At 42.2% G+C, this 16,780-nt stretch overlaps 1 protein-coding gene across 2 annotated transcripts; it reads left to right on the top strand.

Moving 5' to 3' along the window:
* Window positions 1-1,335: 1,335 nt before the first annotated feature.
* On the top strand, window positions 1,336-15,536 carry CDCA7 (cell division cycle associated 7). 2 transcript variants are annotated; one of them, XM_079783232.1, is made up of 10 exons: window positions 1,336-1,498; window positions 5,184-5,309; window positions 5,728-5,964; window positions 8,440-8,676; window positions 8,979-9,056; window positions 10,210-10,413; window positions 12,160-12,297; window positions 13,071-13,220; window positions 13,644-13,780; window positions 14,172-15,536. In XM_079783232.1, exons 1-10 carry the CDS (start codon window positions 1,478-1,480, stop codon window positions 14,200-14,202), a joined length of 1,359 nt encoding a protein of 452 aa, XP_079639358.1. In that variant the 5' UTR covers window positions 1,336-1,477; the 3' UTR covers window positions 14,203-15,536. The 2 variants fall into 2 exon arrangements, with proteins under 2 accessions (XP_079639358.1, XP_079639359.1); XM_079783233.1 differs by lacking the exon at window positions 5,728-5,964 and having other exon boundaries at window positions 14,172-15,525.
* The last annotated feature ends 1,244 nt before the right edge of the window (window positions 15,537-16,780 follow it).

Raw genomic sequence — 16,780 nt, 5'->3', positions numbered from 1 at the left:
TCGTAGGCAAAGTGGCTTAATCTTCTACCTTATGCATTTCACAATTTCAAATCCTCATGTATTTAATTTTAGTGGCACACGGTTGCATGGCCAAGGACACAGCGCTAACAATTTTAGTTCATTCACCATTCATATAGTTGTTTATTTGCTCAACCAATATTTACTGAGGGCCCCCTGCTACCGCAGGAATTTCACCAGGCAGACCAGCAGCCTCTCCAGGCGCCTACCTTGTGACAGTGAGTTCTTTGTCCCTTGCACTGTGGCACTGTGGCACTGCGGCCCTGGGTAGGCGTTTTTAGAAAGGTTGGAAGACCTGGCGACCAAGTTCCTTCCAATTCTTCCAACCCATTGTTCTCGTGCGTTTTTTACTCGCTCACAGATTTTTGTATTAATTGCATCGGAAGAGGAACGCAATGTGTTCACGCATGCTCTCTTACTACAAAGGAATTATTCCAGAGAGAAAAAGTTTTGAAGGGGGAAAATGGAGTGTTTATTTCAAGCACTTGTTTTAAATGTAAGATTATAATTAGGGTCTTTTAAAGCAACCCAGATTATTTTGCTTTTTCTTCTAAAAGCAATTCCCCCCCGCTCTTTACAAAAATTTCGTCGTAGTGTCAGATTTGAGTAAAAGAGCAATTCGGATTTAGGTGATTCCAATTAGGTGACGAGTGAAAAAAAAAAAAAATCTCCTAACCATGTTAGTACCGTGCTTAGCTTCTATATTCACTCTAATAGATAAGTCTTAGCATCGCCCTTTTTCTAATTTAAAAACCTCAACTCTTAGGTGAGACAACTTGGTTCCCTCTGCTTGTAAGAAAGAACAGGATTTAACACATTTTGTTGCTTTAGAATAGATAATGGCGTGGCTACCAGATAAGAAGTGCAAACAGGGAGTGGTGTTCGTGCTTGATTCTTAGATTTTTGTTCTTAATAATGCAAACTGCAGGCCGCTACGGAAGTGCTCAGGGCTCAGGGCAGAGACCCACAGGACCCTGGCGGGTTCCCCATAGCCCTCCAATTCATTTCTTCTCCCAGCCCGAAATTCATGCTCATCATCTTGCTACCCCCCACCCCCACCCTCACCCCCCCCCCCCCCCCCTCCAGCAATACAAACCACTTTCGCGCCGTTCGCTCAGGACCGTGCAGCAACATAAAGAGAGAAGTCCTGGAGCCCTAAAAACACCACTTTTTCAAGGCGGATTTTAGGGGACTCCAAGGAATTCACTGGAGTTCATAATACTTGGTGAGCCTCTTTTATTTCTGGGCTGAGTGGGTCGGGCGCTCGGGCGGGCAGATACCTCAGCTTGCAGGACCTGCGCTCCGCCGCGGGAAAGCCGGCCCGAGCCCCGCCCTTCGGGGCCCGGGTCTGTGCGCCCGCCCGCCCGCCCGCCTGCGGCGGCTGCTCGCTGGGACCGCGGCGCGCACGGCTCCTCGGCTCTCTCTTCTCCAAACGCGGGCCTGGGCCCCGGCTGCCACCATGGATGCTCGCCGCGTGCTGGTGAGGGCTTGGTGGGCACACCCGCAGGGCGGGCACGGTGGGTGCGGGCCGACGCCCTCCACCTCCAAGGATTGAGTGCTACTCGTCCACGGGTGGCCGTCCTGGGCGGCGCCCCTTTCGGAAAGCCCCCCGTTTTGTGTAGTTGGGTGTAGATTCGGGTCCGGGACAGTCCCCGCCCGGCGTGCGCAAGTGGTGCGCGGCGGTTCAGAGATGTGAGCGATTTGCAGGATGGTTGGCAGCGGTGGGGAATCCAAGGCCACGTGGGGTCGAGGTGCACGTGCGGGACAGCGCCCCGGGGTTGGCCAGTCTCCCCACGGTGTCCGCGGGCCCGATCCTGGCCGGTGGGATGCGCTCCTTGTGACTTGACCCTGCCTACCCTGCAGCGCCCCCGGCCCTCTCCAGCTCCCCGCCCGCTTGTGCCACTAATAACCGCTCAGGGTCGGTGGGTTTGAAGTTTAAAGGTCTTGCAAACACTTTGGCGGCGCACACGGGCGGACGTGTTTCTGGTCCCATGCGGTGATTTAAGTACAACTCAAAGACTTGGAGGTCCAAACTTTTGCAGCCATTCGCTCTTTCCCCATTCCTTTCCCCAGCCCCCAGCCTTCCTCTCAAGCCGCAGGATGTTGGCCCAGTGGAACGTTACTCTTTGCTCTTAACGGAAACCGGAACGTGGGGTCTGCCCCAGGGGAGGGTAGAGGGTGGGGGTAGGGTGAAAAGGGAGAATGTGACATGCTTAAAATAAATATCAGAGTTAGGTCCACAAGTGGGGAGGCTTGGGGGGTGGGGAGAGCGGGTTGGGCACGTGGATTCAGAGACATCGTTGGAACTAGGCTTTGGTGTTCAGGGTGAAGAAAGCCCTAAGTAGCTGAGCTTGGAATCTGACATGCCTCTGTTCAAATTTAGGCAATCGCCCGACTTGAATAATCCATTTCACCTCTCTGAAGCTCAGTTTCCCCGTTTGTTAAGTGGGAATAGTGATACACCTTTGTTGCAAAGAATGAATTACAATGTGAAAGCATCCTTAGTGCCTGGCACCGAAAACACCTACTAAGTGCTCTTAGTTTATTACCTGTCTGCCAAAAAAGTTTCTCTCAATCATAACTCTTTGGGTGTTTCTTCTAGTCGTTTCCTGCAAACATTTGCCTAGTAACAATTTTGGCATGTGCTGACTTGTTAAAAGCCCAGCATCTATTTCCCTGACTGCTTCCAATGGAATGCCTTCCTTGACTCTGTCTTGAGCCTTTGCTTGCAGATAGATTGATGAGTAAATGATGATAATTCCTGCAGTAATGCAAGAATACCGCTGTTTTAGGAGATTGTAGGCTGAGTTCTCCTTCTAGCCCTATGATCTTGGACAATAAATGTCATCTCCCCGGAGCCTTGAATGTCCTCGTCTGAAAAATGGGATTCTGAGATCCTTTTAATATGTAGTAGCTCGACCTTTTATCATATTTTCTTGCCTTTCTAAAAGGACAAAAACTTCCTAAGATGATTGAATGGAGTCTACTTAGGAGCATAGGATGGTTGGGTACCATCATCATGAAAATAATTTTATTTGCAAGAGACTACTTCTCTTGAAATTATCGTGTTTTCTTTGATTACAAAATCAATGAATTATTGACCGGTTAATAATGCAGATTAACTGTCAACCGGTTAATAATGTGGGTTTTGTAATCCAAAGAAAATACAGTAATTCCAAGAGAAACATCAAAAGTGCTTTATTCAAAGTAATGTCCATCTCTAGCTACTTCCCCCACCTTTCAGGTAATTTATGGATCCGTCCCAATAGAACTTTTCTTGTTTTGAGGCAAACCAATTCAGAGACCCAATTTTCCACTTATTCATACGTTTTGAAGTACTGCTCAGAAAGTGCGTGTGCCATGGATCGGAACAAGTGGTAATCTGAAGGAGCAAGGCCTGGTGAATATGGTGGGTGGGTTAATACTTCCCAGGCAAGATCTTTTAACGGGTCCTTAACTGGTTTTGAAGTGTGTAATGGTGCGTCATCATGAAGCAAAATTACTTTGCCGTGTCTTCTGGCACATTCTGGTCGTTTCACGATCAAAGCGTGGTTCAAATTGATTATTTGTTGTTGGTAGCGATCACTATTAATGGTTTCACCTGGTTTTAGAAGCTCATAATACTCCACACCAAACAAAGCATTGTCCCACCAAACAAAGCATTGTCTTCTTTCCGAAGTGATGGTTGACCTGGATCAACCCATGATTTTGTGCATTTGGGATTCTCAATATAAATCCACTTTTCATCGCCAGTCACAATTTGATGCAAAAAAGACTTTCTTTTCATGCTGTTGAAGCAATGTTTTACTGATGACTTTTCGGTTTTCCATTTGTCTTTCGTTCAGTTGAAGTGGCACCCATTTTCCTTCCTTTAACATCTTTCCCATTGCTTGTAAACGATGGGAAATTGTTTGCTGAGCAACGTTTAACCTTTCTGCAAGTTGTCTTTGAGTTTGACACGCATCTTCATCTAATAATGCTTGTAATTGTTGGTCTTCAAACTTTTTTGGTTGACCTGGACATTCTTTGTCTTTCACATCGAAACCATCACTTTTAAAGCGTTTAAACCAGTGTTCACAAGTATCTTGGGATGGAGCTTGTTCACCATAAGCTTCCCGAAGTATATGATAACTTTTTTCTTCAAAATAAAGTAATGAATTAAAACTTCCTGCAAATGCTCTTTTTTGGGCACGAAATTCGACAATTTTAAGCATAAAAATATCTATGATGTTAACACCTTCAGAAAATTTGACATATGAAGTTTTGAAGCTTGTTGTCAATACAACAAAATAGCATACATATCAAATCGCATAAATATCAACATATGTGTAACTCCATCTATTAAAAAAAATCCGCATTATTAACCGGTACACCTAGTATGAATGAAACAAGCATTTTTATATCTACAAGTAATTTGTGCCTTATGAAAAGACTTCTTAAAACTCGTATAGCAAGGGGACTGTGTTAAGAGCTTGAAAGTCAGGCCAGGCTAGTAGAGTGCTGGGGTGGAATCGGCATACTCCCTGGGTTTGGAGTTCTGTTTGACCTTTAACTTGGCTCCTTGGACATTTGTTCACTGTGTTGATATATTCTATTTGTAAGGACTTGTGCTGAAATCACAGTACCCTCCCTGATCGGAACAAGGCCTATTTGAAAGCCTGCCATCTTGAAGTAGAAGTGCTGTCCAGTTTTGTAGTTTGGGGACTTCGTGTCATAGTGTATATAGCCCAAGGCTTGCAGCAGATGACCTGATTAGCTTGATTTTAGCTGAGGGAGAGAAATCAGTCCACCATTTTGCACTTTTGAAGTACAGTTTACTTTTTTTTTTAAGGGTGGATTTTGGGAGTTTGGCATTAAACTCATTGGGAGCTCAGTATAATGCTAAGAGCTTGGGGGCTCTTCAGGTGGGTAGAGAGGTAGCTCTACAGATATTTATTTAAGTTGATAAATATCATTACAGTTTTCCTTCAGAGGGGATCCCTTTTTAGGATTTTAGTTAGTTTTGAAAATTTTTTTTGTAGCAATTGCAACTTCCCCTTTTCCTATACAGCGTTTAAAAAATGGATATATCTGTGCTGTTGGAAGCTACTAAACTAAAAAATGATGTTTTAGTTAGCTACTGTAGTGAGCATCCCACTTAATGGTACTGCCATTTCCATTTGCAGCAAAAGGATCACAGAGTAAAGACGAACTTCAAGAAATTCAGCTATGTGAAGTTGATTTCCATGGAAACCTCGTCATCCTCTGATGACAGTTGTGACAGCTTTGCTTCTGATAATTTTGCAAACACAGTAAGTGCTGCCTGAGAATAAACAGAATTGAGTCTGCAGAGCTCAAAATGCCCCAAATGCTTTGTGCGTGATTAAAACGGCTTGCTTTTTGCCTACATTTCTATACAGCGGTTATGAAAATACAGTGTGCACTGTAATTTCATTTCACTTTTTGCTGTGGTTCTAGGTAGTAATTGTTGGAGGTAGATTAGCTACTTATTCTATCCTTTTGAAATGTCGCCTAACCTAACATGCTTGATGATTTGCCATAACAACTCAGAAATCATTTGTAAACCTCTGAACCGTTTTTCTTTGTAACAAAAGCTATTCTCTTGTAGTGCACTTGTGAATGTGATTTGCTCTCTGCACGGTTTATGGGAAATTGGTTCTTGAAAGAGGGGGAAAGATGCACAACCACATTTATTTATTTATTTTACAGAAACCTAAATTCAGGTCAGATATCAGTGAAGAACTGGCAAATGTTTTTTATGAGGACTCTGATAATGAATCTTTCTGCGGCTTCTCAGAAAGTGAGGTGCAAGATGTGTTAGACCATTGTGGATTTTTACAGAAACCAAGGCCAGATGTCACTAACAAACTGGCCAGTATTTTTCACGCCGACTCTGACGATGAATCCTTTTGCGGTTTCTCAGAGAGTGAGATACAAGATGGAATGGTGAGTTTGAGAATTTCACCAATATCAAGAAGTAAGGTACATTTTGAGGCGTGATGTACTTGCTTTTAAAGAGCTTTTTTTTTTTTTCCTTTTAATTTTCATTTGAATCATGCCAGAGATTCTGTTGACCGTTTTAAAATTTGAGAGTATTTAGGCCTTAAAGCAGTTTATAAAGTAGTCCTATGTGTAAAGCCTGAACGTTTTGTAGGCTCTGAAAATCTTGGAAACTGCTAAGATAAACTTGGCCAACCTCCAGATTTCCATTGCCACAGAAATCCAGCCTAATCAGAGGAAGCACACGTGTGTCCTCAAGATTAGTTACATTCACATTTAGGTTCAGTTGCCCAGTCCAGTGCCTGGCATAGACCAGGCCTTTGGTAAATGTTCCCATCGTAGATCCATGCATTTGGAAAGCCAGTGCTAATGCATGTGCTGGGGCCTGAGTGCAGATAATGACAATTAGGGCCCTTTCTGCTTCCACTTTTGCTCCTTGGACCTGCTTTTCCTGCACACACTGCCTTACCTTTTTAACCTCTCCTCCTGCTCCAGCTGCCGCCTCCTCCGCTGCTGCTGCTGCTGCTGCACCTGGGTCTCGCTCTCCCTGAGCATACTGTTCAGTTCTGCAGATGGCTTCTTGGTAGCAAGACTTTCTTGACGAAGGAAGCCGTGTGTTGATTTGCAGTCAGGTGCATGCTCTGCAGCTCAGTGTGGCCTGACTGCCTGGAACCACACTCGAGTGACGCTGACATAAGTGAGAGTGCCTGACCAGGGAATGTTTTCATGGCTCTCATCACTTCGTGCTAGTGCAGTATTTCCTGTAATAAGTAATACTGGTCTCAGTCAGTGCATGTTGGAGTTAGCGCCAGGGCAGCTCTGAAAATCTGATGTGACCCACACATAGTCTACAGCCCAAATCACTTCTGGGTAATTGTTTCAATTCTTTGTAGGTGCTGAGTGTTGTAACCAATAAAATGCCAATCAATTAAAAGTCTTCAGAACTCATGGAAGTTTTTTTGTCATCTTATAGTTTCAATTTGTGCACACTAAAAGTACATGAAGAGTAGTAAAAGCTGTGGGGATTTTTAGAAATTTTTGAATTATAAAAGTGGGTTTTCAAGTTCTGGGACTTTATGGGGGATATTTTTTCTTTTCTTTTTTTTCTCAACCATCACAACCATCTATTTTAGGATATTTTTATTGCTCCAGAAGAAACCCGGTACCCATCAACGGTCACTTTGCATCCTTTTCCTGGCAACCACCAGTCTGTTTTCTATCATTATGGGTTTGCCTATTCTGGACTTTTCATAGAAAAAGCACCATATAATATGTGGTCCTTCGGGGCTGGCTTGTTTCACTTAGGTTCTTCCAGGTTGTGACATAAGCCAGTACTTAGTACCTTTTTATCGCTGCATCACATTCCATTGTGTGAACATACCACATTTTATTTATCCATTCATCAGTTGATAGATGTTTGGGCTGTTTGTACCTTTTGGCTATTATGGATAATACTGCTGTGAACATTGAGGTACAAGCTTTTGTGTGGACATACACTTTTGAGTATCTACCTAGGAGTGTAATTGCTGGGTTATAGAGTAAGTCTGTTTAACCTTTTGAGGATCTGACAGACTGTTCTCCAAAGTGGCTGCACCATTTTACATTCCAACTGGCAATGTATGTGGGTATGAAGGTGGTATTTTGTGATTCTGATTTGCATTTCCCCAATGGCTAATCTTAACACATATTTAATGATGGGAACCTAGATTACTTTAAAATAAGAATTTTCTTATTTTAGCCTTATGATTAGTGGATTAGAGAGGTATCTAGAGTAGTCAATTCATAGAGACAGGTGGTGGCCAGGGGCTATGTGGAGGGGATGGGAGTTGTTTAAAGGGCACAGAGTTCCAGTCGAAGATGATGAAAAGGTTCTGGAGATGATGGTGGTGATGGTTGCACACCAATCTGAATGCATTTGATAACAGTGAACTGTACACTTAGAAGTGGTTAAAATTGTAAATTTTATGTTAAGTATATTTTACCACAATTTTTTAAAAGTAGATTAAAGCCTTGAGCCATCTTCAGTATAGTTTAATACTGCCATTAGCATTGAAATCATGTTTATGGGAGAATACATATTTGTTCCTGTAGGAATTCTTTTGAAATACATAAAGATCTATTTTTAAATTAAAAAGAGAGTTGGGATTTTCACATAAAAAAAAAAAATGGCCCAGAACCACTAAACGGCAAATAACAATGTGACCCAGATAGGCTACCGGAGTTAACACTACACTCAGCTTGTTGTATGTATTTATAATTCCTGGCTTTGTTACCCAGAGCTGCCAATTAAAATTGACAATTAAAGTGGCCGGTTAAAATGTATTTGATGCAAGCATCTTTTGTTAAGAGGCGATGTAGCCATGCTGGTGCAACCGGTTCAGCAGACAAATCACTGATAACTCAATTGTTCTGATTAACCAGCGATTACAGTCAGACCATGCCGGCTGCCGGACCCGCAGTCAGAGCAGACGGTCCGGGCCTCTCCGGGTGGCCATGAAGTTTCCAGCTCGAAATACCAGGGGCGCAGCCAGCAAAAGAGCAGCAGCTCCTGCACCCCCAGAGAAATCTGTGACGGATTCCAACTCTGATTCAGAAGATGAAAATGGCATGAATTTTTTGGAGAAAAGGGCTTTAAATATAAAGCAAAACAAAGCAATGGTAGGTATCTCACTTGGAATGTGTTAGCATGAACTCTTCCAGCTTTCCTCTAAGCCACTTGTTGCTTATCTGTGTCAAGAATTGTTTTCAGTGCAGCTATGAAGTCGTTATTTTTACAATGTGTGCTTTAAAATGTGTTTCTTTCTCTGAGCTCACTTTTCTTTCTTAAAAATCTATTAGTCTTGGTAAATGTGTAGGAGAAATCAGAAACGCTGAGATATACGACAGTAATTTCCATAAGTTGCTCATTTTCAGCAGTTATGCTAAACCAATAATTTCTGCTTCGTTTCCTTCCTTTTTAGCTTGCAAAGCTAATGGCGGAATTAGAAAGTTTCCCTGGCTCGTTCCCTGGCCGGCATTCCCTCCCAGGCCCCAGATCAGTAAGTGCAACTCCTTGTTTGTTCAGTAGTATCTTGGGCAGGTCTGAGGTAGATTTGTTAGGATGTTTGAAAACCCAGTCTCCTTATTTTGTGTGATCTTATAGACAAAGAGGAAACCTTCTCATAGATCTGTGTGTGAGAGGGATTTTATAGCCAAAGGGAATAGAGGGAACCTTCTAATACATCTCTGGGACTCTTCCTTATATCCTGGGGAAGGTGTGGCCTCCCTATGCCAAGCTTGTGCAGGGCTCAAACCCCTTTTAATTGGTTATTTCTCTTCTTTCTAACTAGACTAAACCCCTCAAGGGCACGGACTAAAGATAGGAAAATATTTTTTTCTCTATTCCCAGCATTTGCACATTTCTCTTTCATGGTAGATGCGTGGTAACTGATGTTTTTAAAATTTGGGAAGGAAAAAAATGATTTCTTAACCAAGTCATGGCCTAATATATGTGAGTATATTCTGAGAACTAAGCTAGTGTAACTCGGGGAATTTGGTGTTGTCTGCTGTGGTACAAAAGAAAAGACTTTCCTTCCCTACCCCTCCTTGAAGAGAAAAGGAAGAAGCTAGCAAGGAATGGAAGAAGGAAAACCACACGTACATACTCGCTGTAGAAACAGTGAGTGTGTCGGGGCTCAAGAGATGTCGTAGAGCCCGGCCAGTGTGGCTCAGTGGCTGAGTGTCAACCTATGAACCAGGAGGTCACAGTTCGATTCCTAGTCAGGGCGCATGCCCGGGTTGTGGGCTCCATCCCCTGCGTTGGGTGTGCAGGAGACAGCCAATCAATGATTCTTTCTCTCTCCTCATTGATGTTTCCATCTCTCCCTCTTCTTTCCTCTCTAAAATCAATAAAAATATATATATTTTTAAAAAAGAGATGTAGAAAAGGTTGTTTTGGAAAACGAGATTTATTCTTACAACGTTATTAAGTAGATGAATAAGTAAATTATTTCTCAGTTGTAGAGAAACTGGACTTGTTACAAAAGCAAAATTATAAAGGCTGTTTTGTTTTTTGGGCTCATTTTCCATGCATTATGGAAAGGACAGAAAATCAGAAAATGGCGCTTTCCCTTTACGTAAACACGTACGTAGGAGAAGGTGCCACTTCTCTTCATTCTGGAACAAATGGGTTCTGCCATGTGTTTTGTTTAGCAATCAAAGACACCCCGAAGGCGCACATTCCCAGGTGTTACTTCCAGGAGAAACCCCGATCGGAGAGCACGGCCTCTTACCAGGTCCAGGTCCCGGATCCTTGGGTCCCGTGGCGCTCTACCCGCGGAGCAGGAGGAGGAGGAAGAGGAGGAGGACAAGTACATGCTGGTGAGAAAGAGGAAGACCATGGATGGCTACATGAACGTGAGTTCTCCACATTTGTGCTTGCTCTTCTGTTTTTCCTCTTCTGTAGGCCCAACACCAAATGATTCACATTAAACGTTCTTCTCAAACCACTCAGAATTGTTAATGTCATACCAAGTTATTTGGTGATGTTTTTTAAGTCATCAATAACAGTGTAGCCTTTTCAAGAAACTTCAAATAACATTTTATAAACTGAAGATAATTAGACCTTTCCACAGATTTTCTTGCTCCATTGACATACAGCATTCTCGTGAGTTTTAAGTAATTTTAATATTTTTGTTGTTGTTAATCCTCACCTGAGGATATTTTTTCCATTGCTTTTCAGAGGATGGAAGGGAGGGAGGGGGAGAGAGAGAAACATTGATGTGAGAGAGACACATTGATTGGTTGCCTCCCACACGTGCCCAGGGAGCGAACCTGCAATGCAGGTACATGCCCTTGACCAGTAATTGAATCTGAGACCCTTGGGTGTGCAGGCTAATGCTCTAGCCATTGACCCACACCGGCCAGGGCAATTTTAACTTTTCGTTCTCTTGGAATTTAACATCTGACATTGGTTAACCTTCAAAAGTAATAGACTTGGTGCCCCCCTAGTATGGATTTTTTTGTGTTCATTGAAAGAATTGATTAAACTTACATCTTCACTACATTTGTAATGTCTTTGTCCTGTAGGAATTCTGTGGTGTATCCAGGCCATTGCTAAAGGTCTTGAGACATTTGTATCGTTTCCATCTTCTATGAATTCTGTCATGACCACAAAGTTGTGCATTTTTCATAAAGCTGGTTTCTCCCTAGTAAAGAATTCTGTTATGTTCCATGAGTCTTAACCTTTTGCACTCGGATGTCGAGTGTGACTCGACACGGTTAGCATCGGTAGCAGCTTGATGAAAAAAGCAAGCAAGTGCAAAGGGTTAAACTTTGGATAAGCCTTGCCATACATTTGTTTGGTTTCTCTCAAAAAGTTACAGCAGTTGGCAAAAGTAGGTTTACAGTTGTTTGTATGGAAACATATATCATACAAAAATAAATTCTGTGTTTCCTGTACTCCCGACCACACTTGTATATTCTGGTATCAAGTGAGGTGTGAGTCCTGGTTACAGGTTTTTCCACATTCATGAGTTTTTATATGATTTCTCTCCACAATGGAGTCTCTGTCGTTAAGTAAGGCTTGAACACTTAACGTAAGTTTTATCTCAGTCATATGTTTCTTCCTACCTGAATTCTTTGATGATCCCCAAAGCTGAGCTTGGAATAAAAGCATTGCTACATAAATTAGGTTTGTAATGTTTCTGTTTAGTATTTTCTGATGCTCAGGAAGGCTTGCAAATGGGGTAAAAGCTTTGACACATAATACTACCTTTGTAAGGTTTCTCTCTAGTGTGGATTTTCTTATGTTGAGGAAGATTTGAACTTTGTCTAAACGTTTTACCACACTGACTACATTTTTTAAGTTTTCTCTCCTATATATGGATACTCTTAAGACTCCGAGTTGTGAATATCTGGAATATTTGATGATGTTTGTTAGCAGATGAAGGAGTCAAAGTTTTCTTCTTCATCAGCTTTTCTTAGTTTTAGGAATCATTTCCATGATAGTGTCCTGTAAATTTAGGACTTGTCTCCTCTCCTTAAGCCTTAAGAAAGATTTCCCAAGTTGAATTCTCTGTGAAGAAATGATAAATCAGGTATCTGAGACTCAGGACTGGGAGAGCCGGTCAGAACACTGTTCCCATGCTTGCTGTTATGCAGGATGATGACGTGCCCAGAGGTCGTCGTCCCGGATCCATGACCCTTCCGCATGTCATTCGCCCGGTGGAGGAAATTACAGAGGACGAGCTGGAGAACATCTGCAACAATTCTCGAGAGAAGATATATAGCCGTTCATTGGTAAAAGCCCCCACTTTATGAATGAAAATGTCAACGTCTGTGAGAGGAAGGATAGCCTCTATCCTTAGAGTTTTGCTGATGTTCTAAATGTCCTAGCATATGGGATGTGTGCCTGAGTCTGTCTTTCATATGAGGAAAGAGTTTTGTAGCATCCTTGGGATCTGGCCCTCTTAAGTCTTCAGTAGCATTAAATCTTTTGTGTTAATTTAGAAATTGGTTCATCCAGCATATATTTCCTGTGTATCTATTATATGTGTCTACATAGATGGGTGCTGGGGATGTGGTGGTGTGCTAAAGATAAAAAGATTCTGGGCAAGCTTTTTTGCATGTTAAGACCTTTACTTGAAGGAAAGAAGTGCAGATAATATTGAATCTGCCAGCTGCATGAAATCACCATGCTTGAGATACTTTCCATGTCCTAGCACAGTGGTCAGCAAACTGTGGCTCCCGAGCCACATGTGGCTCTTTGGCCCCTTGACTGTGGCTCTTCCACAAAATACCACGGCCTGGGCGAGTCTATTTTGAAGAAGTGGCGTTAGAAGAAGTTTAAGTTTAAAAAATTTGGCTCTGAAAAGAAATTTCAATTGTTGTACTGTTGATATTGGCTCTGTTGACTAATGAGTTTGCCGACCACGGTCCTAGCATATACATGTGTATATAAGATAGGAAATAAGATTCAAAATGTCAGACTACCTATAAGGGGAGGACATTCTTTAAGCCGGTTTTCTCTACAGAAAGCAGTGTTGTTGTTGTAATTTGCTTTTTATTTGTAGGGGTCTACTTGCCATCAGTGCCGCCAGAAAACCATTGATACCAAAACCAACTGCAGAAACCCAGAGTGCTGGGGCGTTCGGGGCCAGTTCTGCGGTCCCTGCCTTCGAAACCGCTACGGCGAAGAGGTCAAGGACGCCCTGCTGGATCCAGTAGGTGCCTGGAAGGGTGGTCCTGTGGGCTTTGAAGGTCAGGCTCTAGCTGATTGGGCCAGAAAGATGGCATCGGTGAAAGGGTTGAGCCTCCGGTTGTGGGGCTGTCATTTCGGGGAAGGCAGGTGAATTCATAGTGTTGGTGCTGGGTGGGTGTGAGCCCCTTCCCCAGAGCTCAGGACCTGCCTGTTCAGGGGAATCTGATTCTCCGTTCCTGTTCACCCCTGGTAATTGCCGTGTGACTTTCTGTGCTGGAATTCCTAAGGGAACATTAGGCATGACTAGTGGATATTAACCATGTTAAGATTTTTTTTTCTTTTAATAAAAAAATAAAAGATTTAAAAGCAATTGATGATGCCCACCTTAGAGATTTAAATAGGGGGAGTAGGTTTGATTTAATTGTGCCTTTTCACAATTCTGCAGAACTGGCATTGCCCGCCTTGTCGAAGAATCTGCAATTGCAGTTTCTGTCGTCAGCGAGATGGGCGGTGTGCAACTGGGGTCCTTGTGTACCTAGCCAAATACCATGGCTTTGGGAATGTGCACGCTTACTTGAAAAGGTAATGATTTTTTTTTTCTCTTCCACACCCAAACCTTATATTCACTTATGTGTCTTAATAAAAGGATGGTGGAAGTCAGAGTAGTGGTTACCTCACGGGGTGGGGGGTGGGGGGATCCAGGTATTGACCGGAAAGGGGCACATTGAGAGTCTTTTGAAATGTTTAAAACATTTTATGTCACCTGGGCAGTGGAACTCTGTGTGCGGGTGTGTGTGTGAGTGTGTGTGTGTGTGTGTGTGTGTGTGTGTAAATTTAAGATGTACACAACATTATGTTAAAGCATGTATGTTATAACTCAATAAAAACATTTCTAAAAGAGTGAATTAGGCTTTCAAGAGAGAATTCTTAGTTTGAAAACAATGCCCTGACATGTTTCCTTTTCTTTTTTCAGTCTGAAGCAGGAGTTTGAGATGCAAGCATAGTATTTGGAAGATCCACTACCTGCCTTCCACCGCGCCCGTCTTCCTTGTTAAAGTTTTCAATGTTGTCACGCGGTTGAAACCTGAGTTAAGAATTCTGTTGATCAGTTTGTTTTGTAGGAAACTCAAATCAAGTTAATCACATGGGACGTGTTTCCCAGCATCACGGAGGCATGTTTCCAGCTGTGCTCCGCCCTCTTGCCATTTCTTTGCTTTCTCCTGCCCCTTCCCCCTCACCACCCCCCTCCATTTACAGTGGGTCTCTCTCACCCTCTAGTTTCTGAATTCTTTTAAAATGACAGTTTTATGAAAGCATGTTTGATTTAATCGGTGTTGAAATAGCCCTGGAATCCACCTATGAAACCAAGCACTTAGAAACGCAGTAGTGGTGTTAACTAATTACATCTATTGAGACCAGCCCTCTAACTTGTTTACACAAAAACAATGGGCATAATTGTCACACTAGTTGACATTTCTTACAAAATCAAGGCCCAAAAGTCTTAAAACCATAGGGAGGGATGAGGTAATTGTTGGAAAGTGGGGTGGGTATGTTACTTTGGACACCTCTAATGAGAATATTCCATTATGGTGCTTATTATACAAGTAGTCACCGCTGGGACTTAGTTGCTGATTTTTTCCACCATGAGGTTGGGTGGTACATCGGGCTCAAACTGGCACAATCCAAAGAATTGTGGGCAGCGCTATATTCGCAGTCATTATAGAAAAGACATCCTAGGGAATTAGTATGAAATAGTGTGGTTTGAATTCATGATATAACCTTCAGTATAATGGTAGCTTGCCAAGTTTTTTTCATTTCATAAATGTAAGGCATTTCAAATTCTTGATCATTTTGCATGGAAAATTGATACTAATATTAGCATACAATTTGCAGTTTTTGTTTTCTTGAAGAAATTTTTTGTTTTCAGACATAAGGTAGAGGCTTTTACCAAGGAAAGCTAGGCACGAGGTTCGTGTTGAGGTTTCAAGCACTTTTAGAGCAATGAGAAGTGCCTTTTTGGAGATGGGTGACTTTCCAGTTTGTTGACTTGACATCTCTGCCAGTTTAGATTCTGGGCAGATTTCATGTGTCCCCTCCCCCTACCCTCCCCCATTTTTTTGCATTAATCACTTGGTAGAGGTGGGGTCTGAGTGTTGTCCTTTTCCCTTTGCATGTGCGGCCTGTTGCTGTGTCCTTTCAGTGATGCATACGTGGACCTTGAATCAATAAATGTAAATAGAGCTTTTGATCTGTAATGCTTTTATATAAAGTTTTTATTTTGATAATAAAACATTTTGTTCTAGCTTGTCTGCTTTTTAAAGTCTACAATGCTCAATCTTACTGCACTGAATTTTAATTTTTTCCCTCGTATTTAAACATCAGGCTATTTCTTCCTTTTCCAATCTCCCTTTTGCATTGAGTTTCTGAATGTCAAAGGCCAGCTCCTCTGAGCAGCTCCTAACTTGGTGATAGGACTGATAGCTGGGATCAGAAAAGCTACCAGGACAGACAGCTCGATGGCCAGATAGAAAATAATATGTGCCCATGAAGTTTTGCAGTGTTTCCTTTACCATTTGCCAATGCAAGTACAAACAGCGATTTCACAATACTTAGCTTGCTTTCATCAACCATTCAAATATTTATTTAAAGGCACACTGTGCTTTGAAACTTGTTCCAGGACTGAGAATCCAGACAAAAAAGGCACGGTCTGAAAGCTCTTAATAACCCAATTCTTTAGACCAGGGTTGGCACACTGCAGCCCATGAGCCATATCCTGCTGCAGCCTTATGTTCATATGGCACAGAAACTAAGTTTCTATGTTTTTTTTTACGTTTTTGGAGGGTTGTGGAAAATGACGCAATATGGCCTATTTGGGTTGAAGTTTTATAACATGTAGATCCAAAGGAAATGGGTATCTTCATAAACTGGAATCTTAAGAACCCAAATTATAATCTAAAATTTTTAGATATATGATTAGGAAGCTTAAATTTTTTTTTAGAGTTATTCGAATTGGTGGTGGTTTGGAACATTGTGGTACCATGTTTTTACTACTATGAACTGACAGTGGTTTTCTAGTAACAGTTGACTCCCAAGGCCTTAACTCTTAAAGGATTTACAATGTAGTGGGGAAATTAAGACACAAACCTATAACCTGATTAGGAATGAAGAGAGGAAAATGGGCATTTTCTCATAACCAAGCATTTCATACCTCTGTGAGGCTCATGCCTTCTGTAATGACTCCCATCTGATAAGGAAACCTTAGGTCAGTGCTCAGTCCCAGCCTTGGTTGTGAGAGCCCCATGCTTCCACACTCCATCCTGAGATGAGAGAACTCAGTTTTTTGACAATTGGATGTAGAGAAGTAGCGTTATGACAGTCCATGATCAAATGAGCAAGAATTGCCTGTATATTTGTCTTCCCAACCTGATGATCCAAGGTTGACATATCTACCTTTATCGCCATTACTAGGGTTGAGAATGAAATGTAAACTAGAATGGACTAAAGTAACTTCATAACAAAGAGGACAAAGGCAGTAGAAGGGGCTGTAGGAGTGCTTTATTTGTGTTCTATTTTTAGAACTAA

This window comes from Cnephaeus nilssonii, assembly GCF_951640355.1.
Source record: "Cnephaeus nilssonii genome assembly, chromosome: 10".
In the NCBI taxonomy this organism is placed as follows: Eukaryota; Metazoa; Chordata; class Mammalia; order Chiroptera; family Vespertilionidae; genus Cnephaeus; species Cnephaeus nilssonii.
This window is presented reverse-complemented; position numbering and strand designations above follow the sequence as displayed.